This window comes from Canis lupus, chromosome 21 (assembly GCF_003254725.2).
Source record: "Canis lupus dingo isolate Sandy chromosome 21, ASM325472v2, whole genome shotgun sequence".
NCBI lineage: Eukaryota > Metazoa > Chordata > Mammalia > Carnivora > Canidae > Canis > Canis lupus.
Window position 1 is genome coordinate 15213844 of NC_064263.1, and position 22648 is coordinate 15236491.

General features: G+C 36.7%; 1 protein-coding gene and 1 long non-coding RNA gene across 35 annotated transcripts in view; one reads left to right on the forward strand and one right to left on the reverse strand.

Annotated features, from left to right (window-relative positions):
* DLG2 (discs large MAGUK scaffold protein 2) overlaps positions 1 to 22648 on the forward strand; it is a 1976108-nt gene that overhangs the window by 1247512 nt on the left and 705948 nt on the right. For all 30 annotated transcript variants that reach the window (XM_049098993.1, XM_025419434.3, XM_025419437.3 and 27 more), the window contains one exon: positions 16327 to 16380. In XM_049098993.1, the coding sequence (XP_048954950.1) occupies positions 16327 to 16380 (54 nt within the window). The remainder of the gene's footprint in view (positions 1 to 16326; positions 16381 to 22648) is intronic.
* Positions 1 to 22648, reverse strand: part of LOC112642085 (uncharacterized) — a 118243-nt gene that overhangs the window by 45109 nt on the left and 50486 nt on the right. For 3 of the 5 annotated variants that reach the window (XR_007404665.1, XR_007404662.1, XR_003125034.3), the window contains exons 2-5: positions 21431 to 21512; positions 17761 to 17863; positions 16030 to 16061; positions 9440 to 9533 (exon numbers count right to left, since the gene is read on the reverse strand). This is a non-coding gene — a long non-coding RNA (uncharacterized LOC112642085). The remainder of the gene's footprint in view (positions 1 to 9439; positions 9534 to 16029; positions 16062 to 17760; positions 17864 to 21430; positions 21513 to 22648) is intronic. The other 2 variants (XR_007404663.1, XR_007404664.1) reach the window with 2 other exon arrangements.

Below are 22648 nucleotides of genomic sequence, written 5' to 3' on the forward strand. Positions count from 1 at the left end.
GTAGTTCTAAAATACCTGTTAATTTCCCTAGCAAACAATTAGTACATCCTGTCTGACACATCCTGGGCTTGACACTCGTAGTTTTAAAAGTGACAGTATTTATTGAACACCTCTTTTATGTTGTGTACTGTTCTAAGCACTTCACACTTTATTTCACCCAATTCTACCAACAACAGTTCTCTAGTGCAGGCACTATCCTCTCCATTTTACAAAGTTTACAGAGGTTAAGTGACTTTCCCATGATCACATAGCTAATAAATGTAAAGAAACTAGTTATGAGACTCCAGAACTTATTTCTTAATGGGTTCACTAGATAAGGAGAAGACCACTAAGACTGAACCAGTTGCAACACATTGTAGTAGAAGCAGCAATCAAGGAATGAACAAGCCACTGAAGATGCAGGAAGATGAGAGTGATCAATCTGCTCAGATTGGAGTTGAAAGATGATGTAGGAAGATTGAAAAGAGAAGTCTTGAGATGGTTTTAAAATAAGTGAAGGAGATTAGAAAGGTGAAACAATAGGTACAAAGGAACTGAGGCATAGAAAAGCAGTGTGGTAATGAGAACTAGTTATCAACTTTCCCCAAGTCCTGATCTTCCTCTTTGAGCACCAGGGAAGAAGGTCAGGAACAACAAGGATAAGAGTTTGATCATTCATTTAAAGTCAGGAATCCTGCAGGTCAATCAGAAGAAAATCACTGAATAATTCAGTCTCAGAGTAAGGCACTGGAGCTTTTGAAGAGAATCTTCAGTGGAAAACAAGATGTCTTCCAGACACCTGGCTTCATTACCCTTACTACATATGGCCTGGCCTACAGGTTACACCACCAGTCTGTGCCTGGAAGTGAGGGCATATGAAACAGAAATAGCTTATGTACAGGTATGAAAGAAATGTAGAAAGAGAAAAGGACATGAGAAACCACATGGTCCCTAAAAAAGATACTGAAAGAGATGAGCTGACAGGAACAGTGAGAGACTGGCAGAGGCAACTGTGGCTTCCTGGGTCTCTCAGAATTCCCAGTCCTTAATTCCTATTCATCAAATGGTTAATTTGCTGTGCTTCCTGCCCTTTCAACATGAGAGTTCAGATTTTGCTTAAACTACTATAAGTGACTTTCTATTTTCTGCAGCCAGAAAATCTTTACTAAAACGGGCCAGTTAGTGTGTAAGTGGTCCAGGGATAGGAACTAGCCCTACAAGAAAGAGCAGACAAGAGCCAGAGGGAAGGCAAGTAAATCAGCTGAATATACTAGGCTTGAAAGATGAGGTTCTGTCATTCAATAATTAACTCACATCACCTTCCCCAAGACTTCTCTCACACCTCATAACCAGATGATGTCTCCCTCATTATTTCAACCTGATTAACACTCACTGAAGAAAAATAAGAGTAGAGAATATGCTCACACTCTGCTTTAATGTATTTTTTTCTTATTTAATCATCACAATGCCAACCTAAAACTGGCCCCATATTATCATCTCCATTTTAGATCAGTAGGGTCAGGTACCTTGTTTAATATCAGACAGATTAGTAAGACCATGAAAGAACTCAGGCCTTCTCACCCTAATCCTACTTGCCTTTCTCTTTTGAACCCAGCATGGGACTTGGCCCCTATTTCTCTTATGATATTTTGTGGCTTTGTATTACAAAAATTTGAGGGATTTCTCTTAATTTTGTATGCTACCATAAACTCCTTACAGGGCAAAACCATGTGCTTGTTCTTCACATTTTCTGCAGTTTCAAGTATAGTACCTTAAATCTGATGTTTGCTAAAAAAAAAAAAAAAAAAAAAAACAAAACAAAAAACCTATCTGCATGCCCTGATCAATACTTAAAATGTGAAAACATAGGCAACAATGGGATGATAATGAGGGAATAATCATTTTTGTCTGAAATACCTCCTTAAAGCCTGTCTCCTCAGCCTCAGTATCACTTCCGGAGTCCCTGCCTCTGGTCCCTGGATGTTGACTTTGAGCCATTGTAAGCTTAGGTCAGCTCTAAATAGGATTTGCTCAACTATGAGTTTCAGTCCTAGTTCATGGTGTTCCAAGTATGTTTTGTCCTTTCTGGATTCTAAATATTACTTGACTCATCATCCTCAATCATGTCCGATTCATTTTTCTGTTTCATTCCTCTTAGCCTCACTTTGCACTTCTGTCTAGTAATACCCCAGTTTTTAGTCTATTTCCTCCCGGAGAATATGAACAAGGCTATTAATGGAATTCCTATTAGTAAAGGAACAAAGATGACACTTAATCTATAGAGATATCCAACCTAAGGAGGGGGAAAATAACTACATCAGAAGCGACCTGAATAATTGCAACAGCCTGGGACTGCATGAACATTTGCAGATTTCTGGTAAAATGGAATGGGATTGTCACTTTTGTTTTTCAAAAAGGGCAAGAATTTGCTATATTGTTTATCTTCCTCTCTTGTGCAATTTGCATTTTCTTTGACTACTGGTCTTGTGATTCCTGTGCATAGGCATCTTGAGTCCATGAAAAATTAATGCCAGGTGCAGGATGCTTTCTCTTTATCCCATTATTGCTCATTGTACGATGTTTATGTTGACTCATCACAGTGGGTATCAGTGCAGATATATGTTACTGTACAACAGAGTAAAGCCCATTCTCTGCCACTCCCACCTTCCCTACCCACTCCAAAATTTGCAAAAAGAGGCCCCAAAATATTATTGTTACAGAATAGAAAAATAGGCAGTTGTTCAGAGCTAATAATATCAGTCCTCCTCCAAATAGCAAAATGAAATTAAAACATGAACATATCAAATCCTTAAAAAAATTAATGAGCTAATACTAGATATGTTGTACTTGTTTAAACTTCATTTAGATATTTTTATTTAGCAGGGAGATGCTTAGCAACAATGGAGTTTCTAATTTTTATCTTGAAAATAGACTGCTTTTCTACACTGCTACTACTACCTATCTTCTTTATATTGCTTTATCTTACAGTTTTCAAAGCAGCATAAATTATATTCTTTATCAGAAGATGTGGTTTATGTATACAATGGAATATTACTCAGCCATTAGAAATGACAAACACCCACCATTTGCTTCGATGTGGATGGAACTGGAGGGTATTATGCTGAGTGAAATAAGTCAATCGGAGAAGGACAAACATTATATGGTCTCATTCATTTGGGGAATATAAAAAACAGTGAAAGAGAATAAAGGGAAAAGGAGAAAAAATGAGTGGGAAATATCAGAAAGGGAGACAGAACATGAAAGACTCCTAACTCTGGGAAACAAACTAGGGGTGGTAGAAGGGTAGGTGGGCGGGGAGTGGGAGTGACTAGGTGCTGGGCACTGAGGTGGGCACTTGACGGGATGAGCACTGGGTGTTATTCTATATGTTGGCAAATTGAACACCAATAAAAAATAAATTTATAAAAATAAAAAAATTATATTCTTTATCTTTATAACTTAGCAAGCTACACAATACAGGTTTTAACATCTCTGTATTACAAGAAAATTAAACTTGAATGAGTTGAAGTGGCTGGAATCAGAAGTGGTTAAGGAGTAAAATGTAACCTAGAAGAACTACAAACTCAATCCAGTGTACTTCTGCTCAAATTCAGAGTTTTAAGCTACTTTGAAAAATCTAGGTCGGAATCCTTGCTTAACTTTTCTAGACCTCAGTTTATTCTCTGTAAAATTAGGTTTTATATAGATCTTTTCTTTTGGGGGGGGTGTTTGTGGTTTAAATGAGATAATGTTAAACCTTTAGCACAATATCTAACCAAAGAAAGAGCCCAGGAAGGGTTGTCATTATTAACATTGCTAATTTTTAATGTTATCCTAGTGCATCCTTTTACATATTACATAGGGTTTTTATATATATGATCCCATTTTCTTCTCAAAGAAGCACATTAAGTTGATAAATAATAATTTATATCTCTATTTTTATATGAACGGAAAATTTGACAGTTTAAACAAGGCTAAAATCATAATATAGGTGAGGGGAAGATTCTTAAATTTCAGTCAGATGACCCAAATCTTAAATTCCTCTTATTACTATTTTTATGATATTAAAAATTAGTTTACTATTAAAATCAGGAGTTATACAATCTTTATTTATAGCTGGATGTAACCTTAGAAGTAATTTAGAGAGTCAAGTGACCTGACCAAGTTCTACAGTAATCAACCAGCCCTAGAGACCCATTATCTGCTGACTCCAAGTGCAAGACTAAGAGGTACTCATCCTATAACATAAAAACATACCACATGAATGTTTTTGTTGAGATAGAGTGGGCAAAGAGGTGTCATAAAATGTAAGGTTGCAAACATTATATTCATAAGGAAGTTATCATCACTTTCCAGTTAGTTAAGGAAATCTTTTATAAAACAAATAAAGGTTTTAGTATGTCTGAGTTTACAGTTTCAATGGACAAAGTGGTCCGAAACTAAACAGGAGAGTCATTCCTGAGAACTACCATTTTGCTCTCTATTTGTGGCAGAGTTCCCCTGCACCATAAAACAACCTCCTCTATGCCTTCATTTCCTTACTTTTATTCTTCTCTTTTACTGTTTCCTTCTCTCCCCTTTAGCCCACATCACCAGATAACACTCTTCCATCTTTACTCTGAAACATACAATTGTAGCCTGAGCCCAGAAGGAGGTAAATTGGCAAGCAGAACCCTTGCTCTGCAGAATAATTGGGGGTACGGGAGCCATTGGAAAGCTGAGAAACCAAGAGTGACATAGACACTGCCACTCTGGGAAGCTAGAGCAGCTGTGGGGCTAGGAACTGGTTGGCATTTTGAACCTAGAGATTTGTAGGCTCTTTGCTGTGGAACAAAGAGTTCATTGCCCAGTCAATGACAATATACAAACACATCTGCAGAATATATTCTTTGGCATCAGCAAATACTAGCAGTAGCTAGCCAGCTTCTATTTTTCTAGCCTTCATTCACTTCTTCTTTTTATCTACTTTATTCTGTGGTTTTCCCCAGTGAAAATAATTCTAAATATAACATTAATTTTGAAGACAGAATGGATAAAGGGAGTTTGATAGACACATAGATGTTATCAGAATTTAAATAAGGGAAATAGATCTAAAAGTGTTATCTACTTTGTTCCTTCTGTAACCCAGCCAGCCCATGTGCCATGTTTCAGAGGCAAGTATTGAAATATCTTCCAATCTAACATGAACACAAGCACACTATAGGTTACTAAAAGTGAACCAAACTTATGTATCCTCTTTGTCTCTCTCCCTAACATTTCCTCTCATGCAAAAAAAAAAAAAAAAAATTTAAAGATGAAATATTTTAAGACTTACTCTGTGGTTTAGCCTATTACATTTTTAAACTTTGACTGAATGATCTAGTATCAAATTATGTTTGATGGGGAAGAAATGAAAGCAGAGGCTGGAATTTAGAAAATTCTTCCTTTTGGAAATAAGACTTATAGAAAATGGAGAAAAGCAATGATAGAAAAAAGAGTTTGATGATACTTCTTACTTCACTTCAAATCTTTTTGAGTTTTTAATATAAGAGGGGATTCTTGCCACTAATTGCATGGTCTTAAGGACAGATAATTAACTGGCTCACAAGAAAAACAAAATATAGATTATAAATATAGAGCAAGATGTTCATAAATGCATTCTGAGGTACCTTGTCTAAGATATACAGAACCTCCTCCTTTAGCCAATTCATTTGAAGCCACTTTATATCATTGATCTTTTTCCAATTTGATTTTTGTCTTATTTAACTATGACTTTCTTAATATCCTATCTTCTAACTTTTTGTATCTGGATGATAAAAGCAGAGAACATCATTATCCAGAAAGAAGATTTGTATAGTATCCCTGCTTTCTTTCTACTATTTGCCAGCAGAACAAAATTTATGATGAGTGAACTCAAATCCTTGATGAGACATAGACTCTTAGAGGTCATCCATTTCACTCTCTACCCCTGAAATACAGAAATAAGTAGGGAGGCTCAGTGAATTGCTTTTTTTTTTTTTTTCCCCTGAGTTACTGAACTTGTTGGATCTAAAACTTCAGTGTCCTGATTCCCAGTCCAGCCATCTTTATTCCAATGACATAATCTTTCAGCTGGATTGTGGCTGCTTCCAGGGAAATAAAGTACCTGACATTTGATGGCCATGCAAAAACTACCTGGGATACTAGGTTGACTCCTTTATGAATAATTTCAAACATTCTTATATTAAAAAAATAGATAGCTATGAAGTAATATTAAAACTATATGAACTTTTTGAAATTTCAAATGAATGTTTAGTTTTGGGTGAATCTTTTGATACAGGCCTTCACACTCATCTGAAAAATTTAGCAAGTTCTTAAGATCCCATTTTGCTTTATTTGTGATTTTTGAGTCTTTAGCTTTTCATTAAATCATATGCTTCCTTCTGCCTTTCCAACTTCTGAAATGTACAGCTGGATGTAAGTTAGAGCATGGAACAATTTCAGAACTACTTTCCTCACTTTATACGGTGTATTATGCAACAAATATATGGATTTGGAGTCAAGAGTGACCTTTGGGGAAAACTGGACAGCCAAAAAGAATGAAACTGGACCATTCTTTTACAACATACACAAAAGAATGAAACTGGACCATTCTTTTACAACATACACAAAAACAAATTCAAAATGGATTAAAAACCTATAAAACCATATGAATCCATATAAGACCTATAAAGCCATAAAAATCTGAGAAGAGAATACAGTCATAGCAATTTCCTTCTAGATATGTCTCCAGAGGCAAGGAGGAAAAATAAACTATTCAGACTACATCAAAATAAAACTCTGCTATGCCATGAAAGAAATAATCAACAAAACTAAAAGGCAACTTACTGGATGGGAGAAAATTTTGCAAATGACATGTCCAAAAAAGGGCTAGTATCCAAAATATGTAAAGAACTGATACAACTCAACACCCCCTAAAACAAATAAACCATTTTAAAAATGGGTAGAAGATATGAACAGACATTTCTCAAAAAAAAAAAAAAAAAAAAAACACATCCAGATGGCCAATATACACATGAAAAGATGCTCATCATTATCATCAGGGAAATACAAATTAAAACTACAATGAGATATCACCTCACACTTGTCAGAATGGCTAAAATCAAAAACACAAGAAGCAACTGGTGTTGATGAGAACTTGGAGAAAGGAGAACACTCATGCACTGTTGGTAAGAGTGTCAACTGGCACAGCCACTGTGGAAGATAGTATGGGGATTCATCAAAAAGCTAAAAATAGAACTACCTTATGATCCAGGTACTGCACACTACTGGGTATTTACCCAAACTTGGCTCCACTAGTTCTTAATGTAGTGACCTTGGATAAATTGCATTACAGGCCCATTCCTCACTTTCATTATCTGTATAATGAGCATAATTATAGCAGGTAATTCATTAGCTTGTAATAAGAAGTAGAAAAGAATAAATATAAACAACCAGCATATGATAGGCATAGAAGAGTCTTTCTGCTTATAACTGTCCTTAGTTTACATGTCATACTTCAGACTAGTATAGTCTGTAGTACAGAACAAGTTCCAGATGCTCCCATCAATGTGGTACAAGAGTAGTCACCAGTGGGCAGGGGGGAGTTACCCCTTTCTACCCATTTTACCTAATCTGTTGCCTTATGGGTTTCTCATGAGTCCTATGTCTTGCTGCTGTGGCTCTAGTTTCAAAGGTTTAAAACCCATTAACAAACATCTTTGAGTACACTGTATAATGGGAGTGTAGCACTAATGGGAGTGTAGATGGGGGAGGCTGGCAAAGAAATAAGAGTCCTGCCCTCAAAACAATTACAGTTTTAGCAAGGAGATAAAAATATCACACATGAATCAGTTAGCCATCAACATGTATAAGAACAGGAAGAAGCAATCATTAAGAATGTCAGAGTTTAGTACTTTCACATAATTTCTTTCCTTTAACACTTATAAGTCAGTGTGAACTGAAGTAATACAACTAGTGAATGCTTTAAAATTTGGGGGGAAACGATGGGTAGATAGATTGAGACCTGCAGCCAGGATTAAGGAAACTTTCATGGAAAGTCTAGGGCTTTAGATTGTCCTTGAAGGATGGATAAAATTTGGTTAGGCAGAGAGGAGGGGACCATGATTGATTCATGATATAAAAGAAAGAAGAATGTAAATAGTATCCTATGATAGATATGAGTACGGTGTGTGCTTGGAGTAGTGAGAAACTTGGCTTTATGGAAAGAAAGAAGAGAGAAGAGAGAAATAACACCATTTATTGATCACCCTACTGTGTACAAGACCTTGATCTATGAACTACAGAAGAAACTAGGCCTACCTTAGCCTAGTGAACCAAGTTGACTGCTCGCTTAGAATTCTGGTATCTAAGTGTGAAAATACAACTATACTGCTGAGATTATAGCTCTTTGGTGGCTTAGCAAAAAGGAGCAGATGGTATCCACATGGATCTTTTCAGGAGTAGCACCACATGGAGTGAATCAGTGAATTAAGTATGTATGGTTATATGGCATGGGGCACATTGACTAAACCACTTTTGAGATTTGAGCTAATGACTCCATTTTTTTATGCAATCTCCAGAGAGCATTTGCATAAATAAAACAGGTTTGTAAATGCTCAGTGTGAATCAGTGGAATTTGTGGCAGAAATGGAGAAAAGTAAGGGATTTAGAGTCAAAGGACCTGGGTTTGAATCCCAGCTTTGTTCTTCTCTAGCAGTCTGATATTAGGAAATTCAGTGAATCATTCTACACCTCAGTTTACATATCTATAAACAGAGGAAATTCCACCAGTCCCTCTGGGATCTGTGAGGAGTAAACAAGAAAAGAAGTAAAAGCCTATCATATTTGCCTGGCACACAATGGGTATTTGCTCAATCAATGTTAGTTTCCTTTCCTCTTTCTGTGGAAGTTAAATGAGCTAACATATATAAATACACTCTATAAATTACAAAACATGGTATTAGTGATCAGTATAATGCAAGTATCAGTTTGGGTTTCAGTGGTGATCTGAAGTTTTGGTGAGTCATTTATTTTTGCCTTTTATACTAAGTGCGGAGGGGTATGTGTCAGGGGAGCTGGGTGGAAATCCAAAGAGTTCTAATATACAGTAGTTCAAGCAACTTTTATCTCCTATTCTAAGTGGGATTAATTCTAGAGAGAAAATAAAGTCTCCTTGGTTCCCCACTTTTTGCAGGCCACCCCATCTTTTCTGTACCCAGGACAGATGTACTTGACGTAGCCTAACTGAGGTCTTTAAGATACCGTCTATTTTCTGCAAAACATTACACTACCTTGTATTTTAAAGGAAGATCAAGCAAGCACGTTAACACTTCAACCCAGAGGGATAATAGACTAATAGCGGGTTTTCAAGGATCAGTGATGGAAGTTGTGTTAACTAGCACAGATTTCTGGAGACCTAAAATTAAAGCAAATGTTTTGCAGTTGTATAGGAGTTACCCACGTAGGAGCCAGACTTCTAGGTTTGACTCTTGGCCCTGTTATCACCAGCTGGATGACCCTCGGCATGTTAGCCTCAGGCTAACTGAGGCAGTTTCCTGTAAAGTAAATATTATTTTTATTATTAAGAGAGTTCAGGCAGGCAGAGATGAATTGAATTCAGGCCAAACATGCATCTGCCATTTTCCCCCCAATGTTCTTTCCTTTTTTCCTAAAGATTTTTGTTTGTTTATTTATTTACTTATCTATTTATTTCAGAGAGAGAAAAGAGCAACTGTGGTGGGAGGGCTAGGGGGAGAGAGGAAGCAGACTCCCTGATGAGTGGGAGTCCTTGTGGGGATACATCCCCAGACTGGGAGATAACAACCTGAGCCAAAACCAAGAATCTGACACTCAACTGACTAAGCCATCCAGGTGCCCCCCTTTTTTCCCAATGTTCTGAGCTAGGCTGATGGTTAGCTAGGTATGTAGGTATCTGTGTATTTCTTTAGGTGTTAGGCAGAGGAGCCAACGACTTTGCTTCCTCTAGAGTTGTTCCCCTGAGACATCTGGCCATAGTCATTAACCTGTAAGTTAACCCTTGCCTAGTTAAGCCTCAGACACTCCTGCTATTGTCACCCACCCTCGTGTTACTGCCTCAGTGCCCTTAGTTGTATACATGTGGGAGGGCAGGGGCTATGTCACTGTAGGGTAAGGGCAAACCAGGTCGCATACCAGAACCACTTGGTGCTACTGTTGGTGATGACTCAGAGCTCTACTGGATCAAACTGCATGCACCTGGTTGGTCTTATAGAGAATATGAAAAGGAGAAAATCCAGGAAAGCAAAAAATAACCACAGTGATAAATAATATAAACGTACATCTGTGGAGTACCACTCTTTTTGCTTCACATGCATTATTTCTCCAGCTACCTTCTTGGGAAATAGGTTAACTGGAAAATAGGGTTGTCCCATTTTTAAGTGGGGGTTTGAAAGAGATTAAGGGACTTGGAAACCCTCTGAGAATTGGTGAATTGAATCTGAGTCAGTACGGTGAGAAATGTTTCTGCAGACAGTGAAAGAGGAACTAGCAACTTGTAGGACAGAAAAACAATTGCATTTTAGCCTGGAAAATTTCAGCAGAGGGAATCAAGGATAAGATGGTGATTATGAGCATGAGATCTGGGGCTAGAAAGACATGGGCTTGAATCCTGGTTGTGGTCCGCTTAGATTTGTGACCTTAGGCAAATGACTTAGATACTTTGAGCCTCCCTTACACTCCTCCTTTTCTTTTCTTCTGTCTTTCAAAATGGGAACAAAAACATTTTCCTTAAAGCATTTTGAGAAGTAATGCATTGATGCATCTTGAGTAGTTACCACAGCCTCTGGAACATAATAGTCATTTAATAAATGACTGAGTCAGGATACTATGAGAAATCAGATAGTGATGATGCTCAGGGGCAATTGCAGGTTCCTGATAAATCCTTCAAGTAGGGGGAGGACCCTGCGAATGCCCAGGATGTGGGGCTCCAACTTGACAGATTGTGATAAAGGAGAAGGAAGAAAGGGTTTTATTTCTAGCAGAGAGCTAGATGTGGGAAGTTGAGACAGAAGTCTCCTCCACCCTAACCACATCACGTTTTTCATTTCCAGAATGGACCAACATAGTGGAGGATTAGGGGGGGAAACCTGAAACAAAATAAAGTTATCCTGAGTTCAATCCTTACCTTACCAATTCAGTACTTAATGTTTAGATATCTCATTTCAGACCTAATGCTAGATATTTCATTTTAGACCCATATTCTATTTCCCTGGTTAGAATTCAAAGATGGTCTGATTGGGGCTCAGCCCAGTGTGTGAATTGTGTGAATTGTTGGTGTGAATTGTGATGCTAGACAGGTAATAATCTTGTAGCAACTGACCTAAGTCAGCTAATATTTACTTTGAAATTTGAAGATCTTTGGCTGTCTCAGTGAAATCACACATATACACAAATGGACTTGTTTAAAAATGTTCAGTAGCTTCCATCTTGTTTCAAGTTGTCATGTCATAGCATAAATGAAAGTCATTTATAGGACCTGTGTTACTTCTTACCTAGTCAGGAGCCTTGTCTTTTGAGACTGAGAAGATAAACCAAGGATACAGTGCCCCCAAAGCAGCTAACATGTTATTATTGCCATATTTTACCTTCTATTGATTTGGCTTGACAGCCCCTTACTCTCAACTTGCATGTCCCAGGTCATTTTAAATCCCTGTACAGTTCTTGACCCCATCAGCATCACTGTTCAGTTCCTGCTGTATTTAGGTCCCTTGACTGTGTGGGTTTCTCTCCTTTCCACTTAGCTTCTTAAAAGTTTAGAGAGAGGCCCTGATTCAGTCTTGTGACCTTCTCACTGGTTAGCTTACACTTGCCGGGTATAAGCTTCCCAGACTGTGATATTTGGCTAAATGGCTATTGTATCTCCCTGCCTATACCTTGTTTGAAGAGGGTTCCTGACTATAGCTGACCTGGTATATATCAGAAGTATTTCTCAAATCTAACACATAACAAATATCAAGTAACCACATCAGTCAGAATCCGTGAACACCTTTGAAAATTTGCATTCATTATGTAGGATTCTTTTTAGTTACATTTTCTTGGTGGTAAGCAGCAGCAGTTTGTCTTTTACTAGCACAATCAAAGTTACTGGTATAATTTAAAGGTATTTGGATATCCCATGGAACTTAAAGAGAGGAAGGTAGCTGGCATCCATGAATAACTTGATCTAACAACTTAAATTTTTCAGTATTCTTTTTACTTCTGGCTTCTCTACAATTAGCTTTATACTTCCCTCTTACTGTAAACTGGCTTTCTCTATGTAGAAGTGAATGTAATATAAATGCAAACCATTTATGTCTCATAGTTTGGGCCACCTAAGAGATTGATTTTCTTAAATGTTTATAATTTAAAAAATCCTTGACTAGATTTGCATAAAGACAAGCCTTGAAACTTCTGATTTTTTAAAGATTTTTTTCAGGGATACCCGAGTAGCTCAGTGTTTGAGCGTCTGCTTTCAGCTCAGGGTGTGATCCCAGTCTGGGGATTGAGTCCCGCATCAGGCTCCCTGTGAGGATCCTGCTTCTCCCTCTGCCTGTGTCTCTGCCTCTCTCTCTGTGTCTCTCATGAATAAATAAACAAAATCTTAAATATATATATATATATACATATATATATTCATATTTGTTAAAAATCTCTTTACTAGTTAATAGAAATAAGCATACTGAAGTGGGATTCTAGAATCTGCTAAGTTACCAGTTTAATTTAGGCATTCAATTAAACAAAATACCCAATATGGAAGGAGACTGTGTATACATTAGGGCATTATGCATTTGGAGATAAAGCTTAGAGGGAACCATCAAAATAGCCAGGGAATTGGTTTTAAGAATCTGAAACAAAACTTGATCAAACTGGGGATGCCTGAGTGGCTCAGCAGTTGAGTGTCTGCCTTTGGCTCAGGGTGTGATCCTGGTCTGGGGATCAAGTCCAGCATCAGGCTCCCTGAGAGGATCCTGCTTGTCCCTCTGTCTATGTCTCTGTCTCTTTGTGTGTGTCTCTCATTAATAAATAAATAAAATCTTAAAAAAAAAGTTGATCAAATTGGTATGGACTCACATGATTTCAAAAGTGAGAAAAGAAACAGAAGTCAAGATGAGCCAAGGGGAGATCTGAAATTAACAACTGGTAAGAAGCTGTCATGAGCCATACTTAGAATTCGATTGCATTCTGTCACCACTTGGGATTTTTATTCTCTGCTGATATGTGCCATTGAGTACCATAAAGATTCCAAGAATCTTCTGTGAAAACTGGGGAGGGCTGTGAGGGTCCTGGAGCAGAGAAATGGGAGATCTGATTTCAGAGAGCTGGATGTAGCAGTACAGTGGGATACAGAACAACCATGATATCTCCTTGGTAATCATGCCAGAGATTTGCCAATGTCAGATGTATGTGCTGTATGTGTGTATTCACACATTCCATACCTTCTGTTTGTTCATGCATTTTTAGTGACTTTAAATGATGCAGGCATTAATGAGGGCTTCTGGATTTTTTAGCACCACAAAGAAGCAATGAGTTCTCCAAATAACATAGAATGTACCTCACAACCTCTGTATCCTACAGTTATGAAATAAGCATATTTCATAAAAGCTGGATAGTTAAGCAATAGAGACTGGTTAATGAAAGAAAGTGTCAGCAGATATTGGAAAAGTAGTCACAGTCTTCTTGGTAACAGTAGATTTTGGAGTTATCCTAGAAATGCTCTCCCAAGCTTACAAAGAGGTATTACTTTCCTTTATACTCTCACCTATACTTTGTAGCTAGATTTTGTCAATAATTCCTAAGTATTTACTGAGCTCCTTTGGTGCACCCAAGAGCTATGAAGAATTCTAGGAAAATATACAATCCTTGTCATTTTTTAAACATAGAGTCTGATTAGAAGAACCAATCAATATGAAACAGAAAATAGTAACATAAATAGATGAAAGTGATAAATGGCATCATATAACAAGCAGCTTATGTACAAAATTTATTCCTAGAGCACATTAATGTAATCTATAAAAGGAAAAGCAAAAGTAAGATGGGTTGAATAAAATCAATGTATAGTTACTGATCAAACTGTACTAGATAATAGGGGAAAATACAACTATTGGGTGCGATACTTGGAAAGCTTTCAGTCTGGTCAAGAAGATGAGACACAAACATTTTGGATCATCCTGGGAACCAGTTAGAAAGCATAGAAGAAAAGAGTCAAAACTAAAAAACAGACTGGAACAATACCAATAAACAGTCAGGCATCACCAGATTCCTTCAGTGTCTGATATGCAAGACCTAAGGCGTCTTGCCTCCAGAGTGGTCTCTGGTTTGTCTGAGCCTCATATGCTGTCTAACTAGAGATCTTCAATAATTGCAGGACTCTTGCAATGAGACACCTGGCTACTGAGATCACAGAGCAGCTTATTGTGGAAAAAATGGGTTTTGAGGTCAGAAAGGCCAGTGTTAAATCTAAACTCTCATTTTCCCTGAGCTTCCATTTTCTCATCTATAATGTGGGCATAGTGAAAATAATGCTTCATCAATATGGTTTTATGGAAATTAGATGAGAATATATGTGTGTATTCTTATACATGGGCAAGCAATATGTATATAATAAGTAATATTTCACATGGTCTAATCTTTTCTTTAGTGCTCAGTTAACATCTCATTGAAATCCCGGGGGTATTAACAGTTCACAAACCATTCAGTAATATATTCTTAAAGTGGCCCATCCTTAGGGATACTAAGAATAATATTTAGCATTGATTCTGAAATCTAAGTTTACAAGGCATGTTCAAATATGTCACCTCATTTATTCTTCAAACATCTCTTTCTATTCCCATTCTACAGAGAAGGAAAATGAGGCAAAGGTGATTCATGTAATTGCCCTCAGATCACACCACTAGGAAGTTGCTCAGCCCCCAAAACATAAAGTCAGGACGTTACCAAACCAAAGTCGAACCCAGGTTTTCTGACATCAAACCTCATGTTCATTTCCCTACACCACATACCTCTATACAAGTACTGTGTGTGTGTGTGTGTGTATGTTTTGGGGTTTGTTTGTTTTTTTCTTTTTTTGGTGGGATCCGGTGGAAACTGTCTTTCTCCAAAGCCTCTATTCACCCTAAGGTATTTGCTTTTAGGAATTAACAAATAAACTGTGAACATCTAGCTGACCCACTATGTAGATATGAAGACCAGGATCATGCTCTTGATGCCGTGTGTTATGTTAAAACATGGAATTTTGTTTCGTAAAATCTGCTGGATTGCTGTTTGTTTTATAATTCGATTAGGATTCCATAGGCAGATTGACATTAAAAAGCTGTTAACTCTGTTGTTAACTCCAGAGGGCACAGCTAATGAAATGTCCCAAAAGTTGAGCACTTGCCAAAACCACTGTGTCTTATAGGACAGCTTTCGATTAATCATGATGAGAGTATTTCCCCTATCTAAATGAAATCTGCAATTTTGGGAAAGAGATGAAAGATCCTGCAGGGGATGAAGGAAAAGATGCTATGAAAATTCTAGAAACTAGAAAAAAAAAAAAAGAGATAGGTCTACTCAATATTCATGAAGTCAGATTGGTTGATGCAAATAGAGATTGCAATCTCTTATTTCTAATGACTTGGCTTCTAGCACTTCTATACCAGTTTTCCACAGTTTCCTACTTAACTTTAAAAGGAATGACTACAGTTTGTACATTTTTTTAAAAAAAGATAGTTTAGCATACCCAATATGATTTTATACCATCTTTTACAAATTTTTAATTTCCTATCTAAGGATTTCTAAGGTACGTGATGAGAAATGCATAAATCACAAAAGATAGGAAAAAGAATGCATAATAGGTAAGCACATATAAGATATCAATGAGCGAAACTTTCTATTTTCAACATATTCTCAAAAGGCAGTTTAAAGAGAAGGATTATCAATACTAGTTTAGGTTTAAGTTTGCTTCCATGAGAGAGAAAATAAATGGATTTTGTACAGCCATTTTATTAAGGAATTCTATACATTTTAACTGTCACCCAACTTATTAGAAATTCTTACCTCATACACACAGCTCAAATCCTCACCTCCTACTGTTGGGTAGAATTTAAGAGAAAATGAGTACAATTCAACTGCTTACTTCATTTCATTACGTAGTAAATGTAGCAAACATATTTGAAGGAGGTGGTTGCAGCGAGCTCCAAGATATTTCGTTTATCCCTCAAAATCCTGACACAGCGCCTTTACAGGTCCTCAAGAAATACCATTGAACCATTGAAATGTTAAATACATTTAACAGATCTTATCTCAGAATAGACTACTTGTTACTTATTTTTTTTTTCTGTTTCTCTTTTTTAGGCCAGCCCTGCTCCTATAATTGTCAACACAGATACTTTGGACACGATTCCTTATGTAAGTAGCATTTTTATTAAGACTTTCTTTAAAAATTATGTTAGAACTTAATCAGCTAAATTTAAAGTTCAATACATATTCAGTTTAACCCAATCCAGATAATCTTACGAAATATGTAAAATGAGTTTTGTGAGTTTTGTTTTGATATTTGCTAAATCTTGGCTTAGTCATGCAAATAGTTTCTCTTTCATCCATTGTTTTGTAAAGCCCAAGGGCACATCCTGAGAAAACAAACAAGCCGACTCTGTTCAAATAATGTTTCCTAAAAAGATATTGAAATTTCCTGAAAATATATTGAATTGCTTGTGGAAGAAATGGATAAACTTCTTTGGGTTTCTTATTAAGGAATATTCAAATCACTTTCACAAGTAAGCTATCAATAAACATTTGGTGGATTTTGCTGGACTTCTAACAAGAGTTATAACAGATTTTTATAAGGGGTAGTTTACTTATATATAATGAAATGTGTGGTTTTATGAAAGCCTAGAGCATGAGATAGATATCTAGGCTCAGGCAGCTCAGTAAAGCCTGGGATTCTGTACCTGAAATACAGCCACCCTTATGGTCAAAATTCTCGACAACAAAGTTCACCTGGGCAGGGGAGATTCGAGTGGCAATGGCCACAATGTCGATGGGTGGTTGACATTATGGAGGCCCAACAAGGCTCTATGAGTGGCCCTAGGTAAAGGATAGAAAATAGTGATTTGGGAAGATGGGACAGACACAGGTGTATGCAGATAGAATTTGAAGCAGGAGAACTGCAGGGATAATGAATAAGAACAAACAGATTCCTGGTCTTTGATTAAATGAATAAACTTGTGAATCACTTAAAAGAATACTGGCACAAAGTAAATGTTTGGTAAGTATCAGCTATTCTGAATCTTAGATACCTTAACTCAAATGCCTACAAGGACCTAGTAACTCACAGAAACAAATGGAACAGGAGTCATGGGGACAATAGGGAATAGAGAGCACATGGCCTACCAAAGGGGGCAGCTCCACTTGGCTCCAGTGGATTGCTACCAATGGGAAATTAGGGACCAAGTCCTGCCAGATCATCTAATTTTTCCAGAGAAATTGGAAATCTGAATTTTTATGTAAAAGTTTGGATTTTTTAAATATAGGCAACTGATTTTCCAGAGTTCATGCACCATATGCCAAACAATGTGTGTCCAGTCCAGAGGCTGTCTTTTGGGAGGCGTCTGCCTCAGAGGAACTGGAGATCCTGAGCAGATCCTCTAAGCTAGGACTCACCCACAGGGGAGCAGAATGCTAGAACTGGAATAGAAGGTTGGGTCTTGATTACAGGAACAAGTGACTAAAACTGGGACACAAGGTCAGGACAAGAATAACAGCAAGCTTGACTTGATGCTGACTCACCTGAACTACTGAGCTAGGTCTTCTTAAATCCTTCTGAACAAGTCGTTTAGGGTCAGACAAGAAATGGGGTTAAAAGCTCACTGGGAGAAATCAGTGGCCCCAGCTGTGAAAAGAAGAGGCCTCCATTAGAAAGAAGCAAAGCAATGCATTAAAGACACATAGCATCCACTATTCTGTCTCTCACTCTTCCTATCTTCATTTGTCAAGCATTATTATTATTGGGATTACTGTACACCTGAAACTAAGCACTTAACAAATATTAACTTAAGCCTTAGAACAACCCTATAAGATAGGTTCTATTAATTTCTCTATATTACAGATAAGAAAACTGAGTCATAAAGAATTAACCTTTTCAAGGTTGCACAGTTCGAAGGAGAGCCAAGAATGAATGTAGATAGCCTGGCTAAAGAGTTTGAGATCTTACTTCACTCCTATCAGGAAGCTGCTTATATTTCTTCCTTCCCTCCCTTGTTTTCGGCCTCTCAGCTTAGGGAAAATAAGTATGCTTTCTCCTCTGCTACATGTGACTTTGGGTGGAAGACAGCTTGTCATAGAAGCTCCAATACCTCTGGCGCAAGGAACCATGTATTCTAAGGAATTCTGTGTTTTCACTCTAGTAAATTTGTATTCTATATCCATTGGCAAAAGCAGATAGATGAGCAGTGCTTTGAAGTAGACATGGAACACAGAGTCTTGATTTTGTAAGTAGGACTGCTTTCTTGTGGTAGATCTGTATTATTTCAAAGCGTTCTGTTAGGATTCTCGTGCCTTAACTACCAGATGCCTTCATGTACAAATAATCTACCAATAGAATCTAAGGATTTTCTGCAGACATGCTTAATTGATAACCCAACTAAATAGCTAGTAAAATCAGCCACATATAAGTTAATAAAATCACTTTCTATTCCCTAAATATCAACTTTGTATGTGACTTTGAGTTCTTTTTTTTAATCTTCAATTTTTTTGTGCTTAATGAAAAACCTCTTTGAGCTTCCTTAAAAGTAGGATCTTTAGAGAAGTTTTCTGAGTAGCTTGGTATGGTAAAAATGTCCCAAAGTGTCTCATGGCAATGTTTTCTTCATCAACTCATTTAATTTTTCTGGATCTAAATTAATCTTTAATACAGGAATTATAATACCTACCTCAGAGATGATTGTAGGGATGAAATGAAATTATGTATGTGAAATTATGCTTTGTTAACTTCTGGTTCATAGTGTTTATTTATAATTTTAACTAAATAATAAATACTTATGAAGTAACACATGCTAGACCCTGGAAAATGGTAAATATGACTGTATTACCCAAATATGAATACATCATCTATTGAAAATGGGAGAATTAGCATGTAGCCATTAATGTAGATATACTTTGAGTCTTGGCGTGGGCCCAACTCTCCTCTTTGTTTCTGACTTACTGGGTAACCTTGAACAAATCACTGTTCTGTTTGCAGTCTATTTTCTCATTCCTCAATGTTCTATACTTTGTTTTCCTCTTTTCTTTTTCATGTTCTAGTTGTTCGTATAATTTCAGGTCTATTTAATGAAAAACGATCTCAGAGCTCCCAGAGGATTTCACTCATATTGTATAAGAATATTTCTTTCTTTAAAAATATTACCTAAATGACAAATTTTTACATTATTATATTTATGACAAATAATTTCATTACAAGTAAATGTATTAATTTTGCTAATTAGCAAATTTGATTCTAGAAATATATTGTCCTCATGGAAACAATTCTTTTGCATGCATGCAAATAGCAATTGAATAACTAGAGGAAATCTGTGGCCAAAGGAAATTTTTAAGTGTTTAATAAACACATAAAAAATATTTAAAGAGATTTCTGCCCTTTTTATTTTAGGACAGTAAGTTAAGGGTTATTAGAGCTCGTAGAGGGTCTGCTGTTAACAAAGAGGGGGTCACTGAGGTTCTTATGTAAAAATGCTTCAAATAAATTCACTCTTGCATGATGTCATGATGTAATAAGGTTGAATAAGACCTTACATATGGTATAGTCCCACCTCTCCTGCAAAGCAGAAGTCCCTAAGTGAAGATTAAAATCATTCAAGAAAAAGCAAAGAAAGTAGAAGCAAATTATCATTTCAACACTCTGTAGTTTACATTTTTCACTCAGTATTCTTTTTATTCCCCATTGTATGTTAAATATTGTCTTATGACAGCTGCTGAAAATTCTGTGTTGTTAAAGAATTCAGACTGAATGGATCCTGCATATGATCTGTCCACATCCCTAAAGGCTTAGTGAAAAGGTAACACGTTACCCTCTTGGTACTCTGCAGTCAACTGATGTGGGAGCCTCTTCTAACATACTTCTAGCCTTCAGCAGACCTGTCAGAGTCCTATATTGAACTCCATCAAAAAAAAAAAAATTATCTCTACTCTAGAAAAATAAAATTAACCAGAGAGATTCTAGGATGCTTCCTCCCACCCTTACTTCTCTAGAGTGCATTTCATAGTGGTTATATTTTGATTTGTTTTCTGAAAATATGCTGTGGGAAGTGGTATACTCAAGAATCATGAGTTTAAACTCTTGTTAAGTAACTTAGGATCCATTGAATGCAAACCTCTCATTTTACAGATACAAATATTCTAGCCCAACTAGTAAATGGTAGAGCTCAATCTATCATTTACTTTTACTCCACATAACAGTTTTTGATGTGCAACCAAGGGACAGTGAGTATCTTCAAATGATGGGAAGTGAGATTATTAAGGATGTTTAAGGGATACTATTCAGAAACAAAAGAAACATCTAGCATGTATTGACAGTACAATGACCTTACTTTTCTTTGAGACACTTTGTTGTCTGAAACTTTGCTTCTAGAGAGAAAAATAACAATGGAGACAAGGAAATTTGTTCCAGAAATTCCAGGACTGAGTTGGAAAACCTCCCAAGAAAGTGAGGGAGTGAGAGAAATAGAACAGAGAAAAGAAAGAGGGGTTAGATTGTAAAAAAAAAAAAAAAAAGAGAAGATCCTTAATAGTATCACCCACTGTATTTGACTTCCAAGAAGATTATTTATGTAAAAGTTATTTGAAAACAATCATAATATCAGTATTATCAGAGAGATTTTTATAGAGAACTTCAAATGTGAAAGGTCATTGGATATAGATGTAGCTATGTTTCTAGGACAGAAGACCAAAAAGTGGTCTCAAGGGAATAAAATGGCCTAAGAAAAGTTAACAGTATAGTAAAAGGTGTAAAGAAGAGTGGGGGATGAGAGAAAATAAAGGATGACGTGGGTTCAGGGATGGAGAGAAACAATCAAATTAGAAATGTGGTTCATTCAGGAGCCAAAGAATGGGCTTGAAACTAAGAGGTGTTGTTAACCAAGGTTTAAATGGCATTTCTGAATGATTCCAGCAGCAGGAAGCTCAGGGTAAAAGCTCTCTGAGGAGGAAGCTGCTGTATTGCAGAAGTGGGATGACCAAGCAGTTGGTCACAGAGCAGGGCAAGTTACACATTAATTCCTCTGAGTCACTTTGTACAATAACAGACCTTTTTGATTCAGGCTACTCTTACTCTTAATTGGATAGTTTTTCAGTATTACCCATGAAGAGAGAGGAAACAGAATTATGTTTGTTTGTTTGAAGCATCCTGGTAGTGATTAATAATGTTAAGATATTTTAGAAGACTTTGCTGATTTAATACACTTACCTTTCAGTAAACAGGTATATTTCTTTCTTGTGTTTTTCTTCCCCCATGAACACTGTTAAAACCATATTGTTGATGTTTTTATCTGTTGGAAATATAGTGTTATTCAAAACTAAAAAATCCTTACTACCAGAAAACAGTTTTAATTTTGGCTTAAACTGTGCCCATGAGGCAATGAGAATTTAGCAATAGAGGCAAAGCTATCAATATTTATTCTAAAGTCAACCCTGGCCAGTCTAAATCCATTTCTTAGCTGCCACAATCAGCGGATCCTCTGCTCTTCCACTTGTTACTTTGCTCTATAAAGGTAAAGATGGTGTATATTAGTGCTTTTCAAATATTAATGACCTGGAAATCGTAAAAAGCAGATTCTGATTCAGTAGGTCTGGGATGGGGCCTGAAAGTCTGCATTTCCCAGAAAGCTCCAAGTGAGGCTGATATTCAATTGTACACCACACTTTGAATAACAAGATTTTATGAGAAAGACTAGGATTTGGATTCAAGAGCAACTGGTTCCGAGCCCACCTCTGATAGTACTTGTGTGAGTTTTGGTTAAGTCAAATTATCTATCTAAACTTGCTTTAGTATTTGTAAATGGGAATGATAATATTTGTCCCACAGGAGTTGTTATGAGTATTCTTTCTAGTATATATAGAAGGTGTGTAATAAATGTTCATCACAAGATTGATGGGGATGGTGTGCCTTTAATAAAATGGAGCATTTCTGGGATTCAGTCTAGAACTACTGAGTCAAGAATGCAGATGCCATAACTAGTTCAGAGGTAGATCCAATACCAGTTATGCTGGTCCATTGGTCTATTTACATCTAGATCTTTGCTCCTTGAAATGGACTCTTTGACAAACAACATTGCTATTACTTGGGACCTTGTGAGCGTAGAATCTAAGGTTCTTTCAAGACCTACTAAATCAGAATCTGTGTCTTTAACAAGAACCCAGTAATCTGTATGCATATTAAAGTGTGAGAAGCATTGATCAATATGACAGAAATTTTTTTTTGCCTTGGATCCTCTGTCTTTGTTCTTTCACTACACCTTTTGGCCTGCCCTTGGGGTGCCTGCTCCTTTCACTCATCACCTTAAACATATGCATATCTGTATGAAAAAGGATGCATCCAATTCAGTTCAACAAATTGACAAACTTAATTACCAACTTCTATGTCATGCTTGCTTCTTTTTTTTTTTTTTTTAAGATTTTATTTATT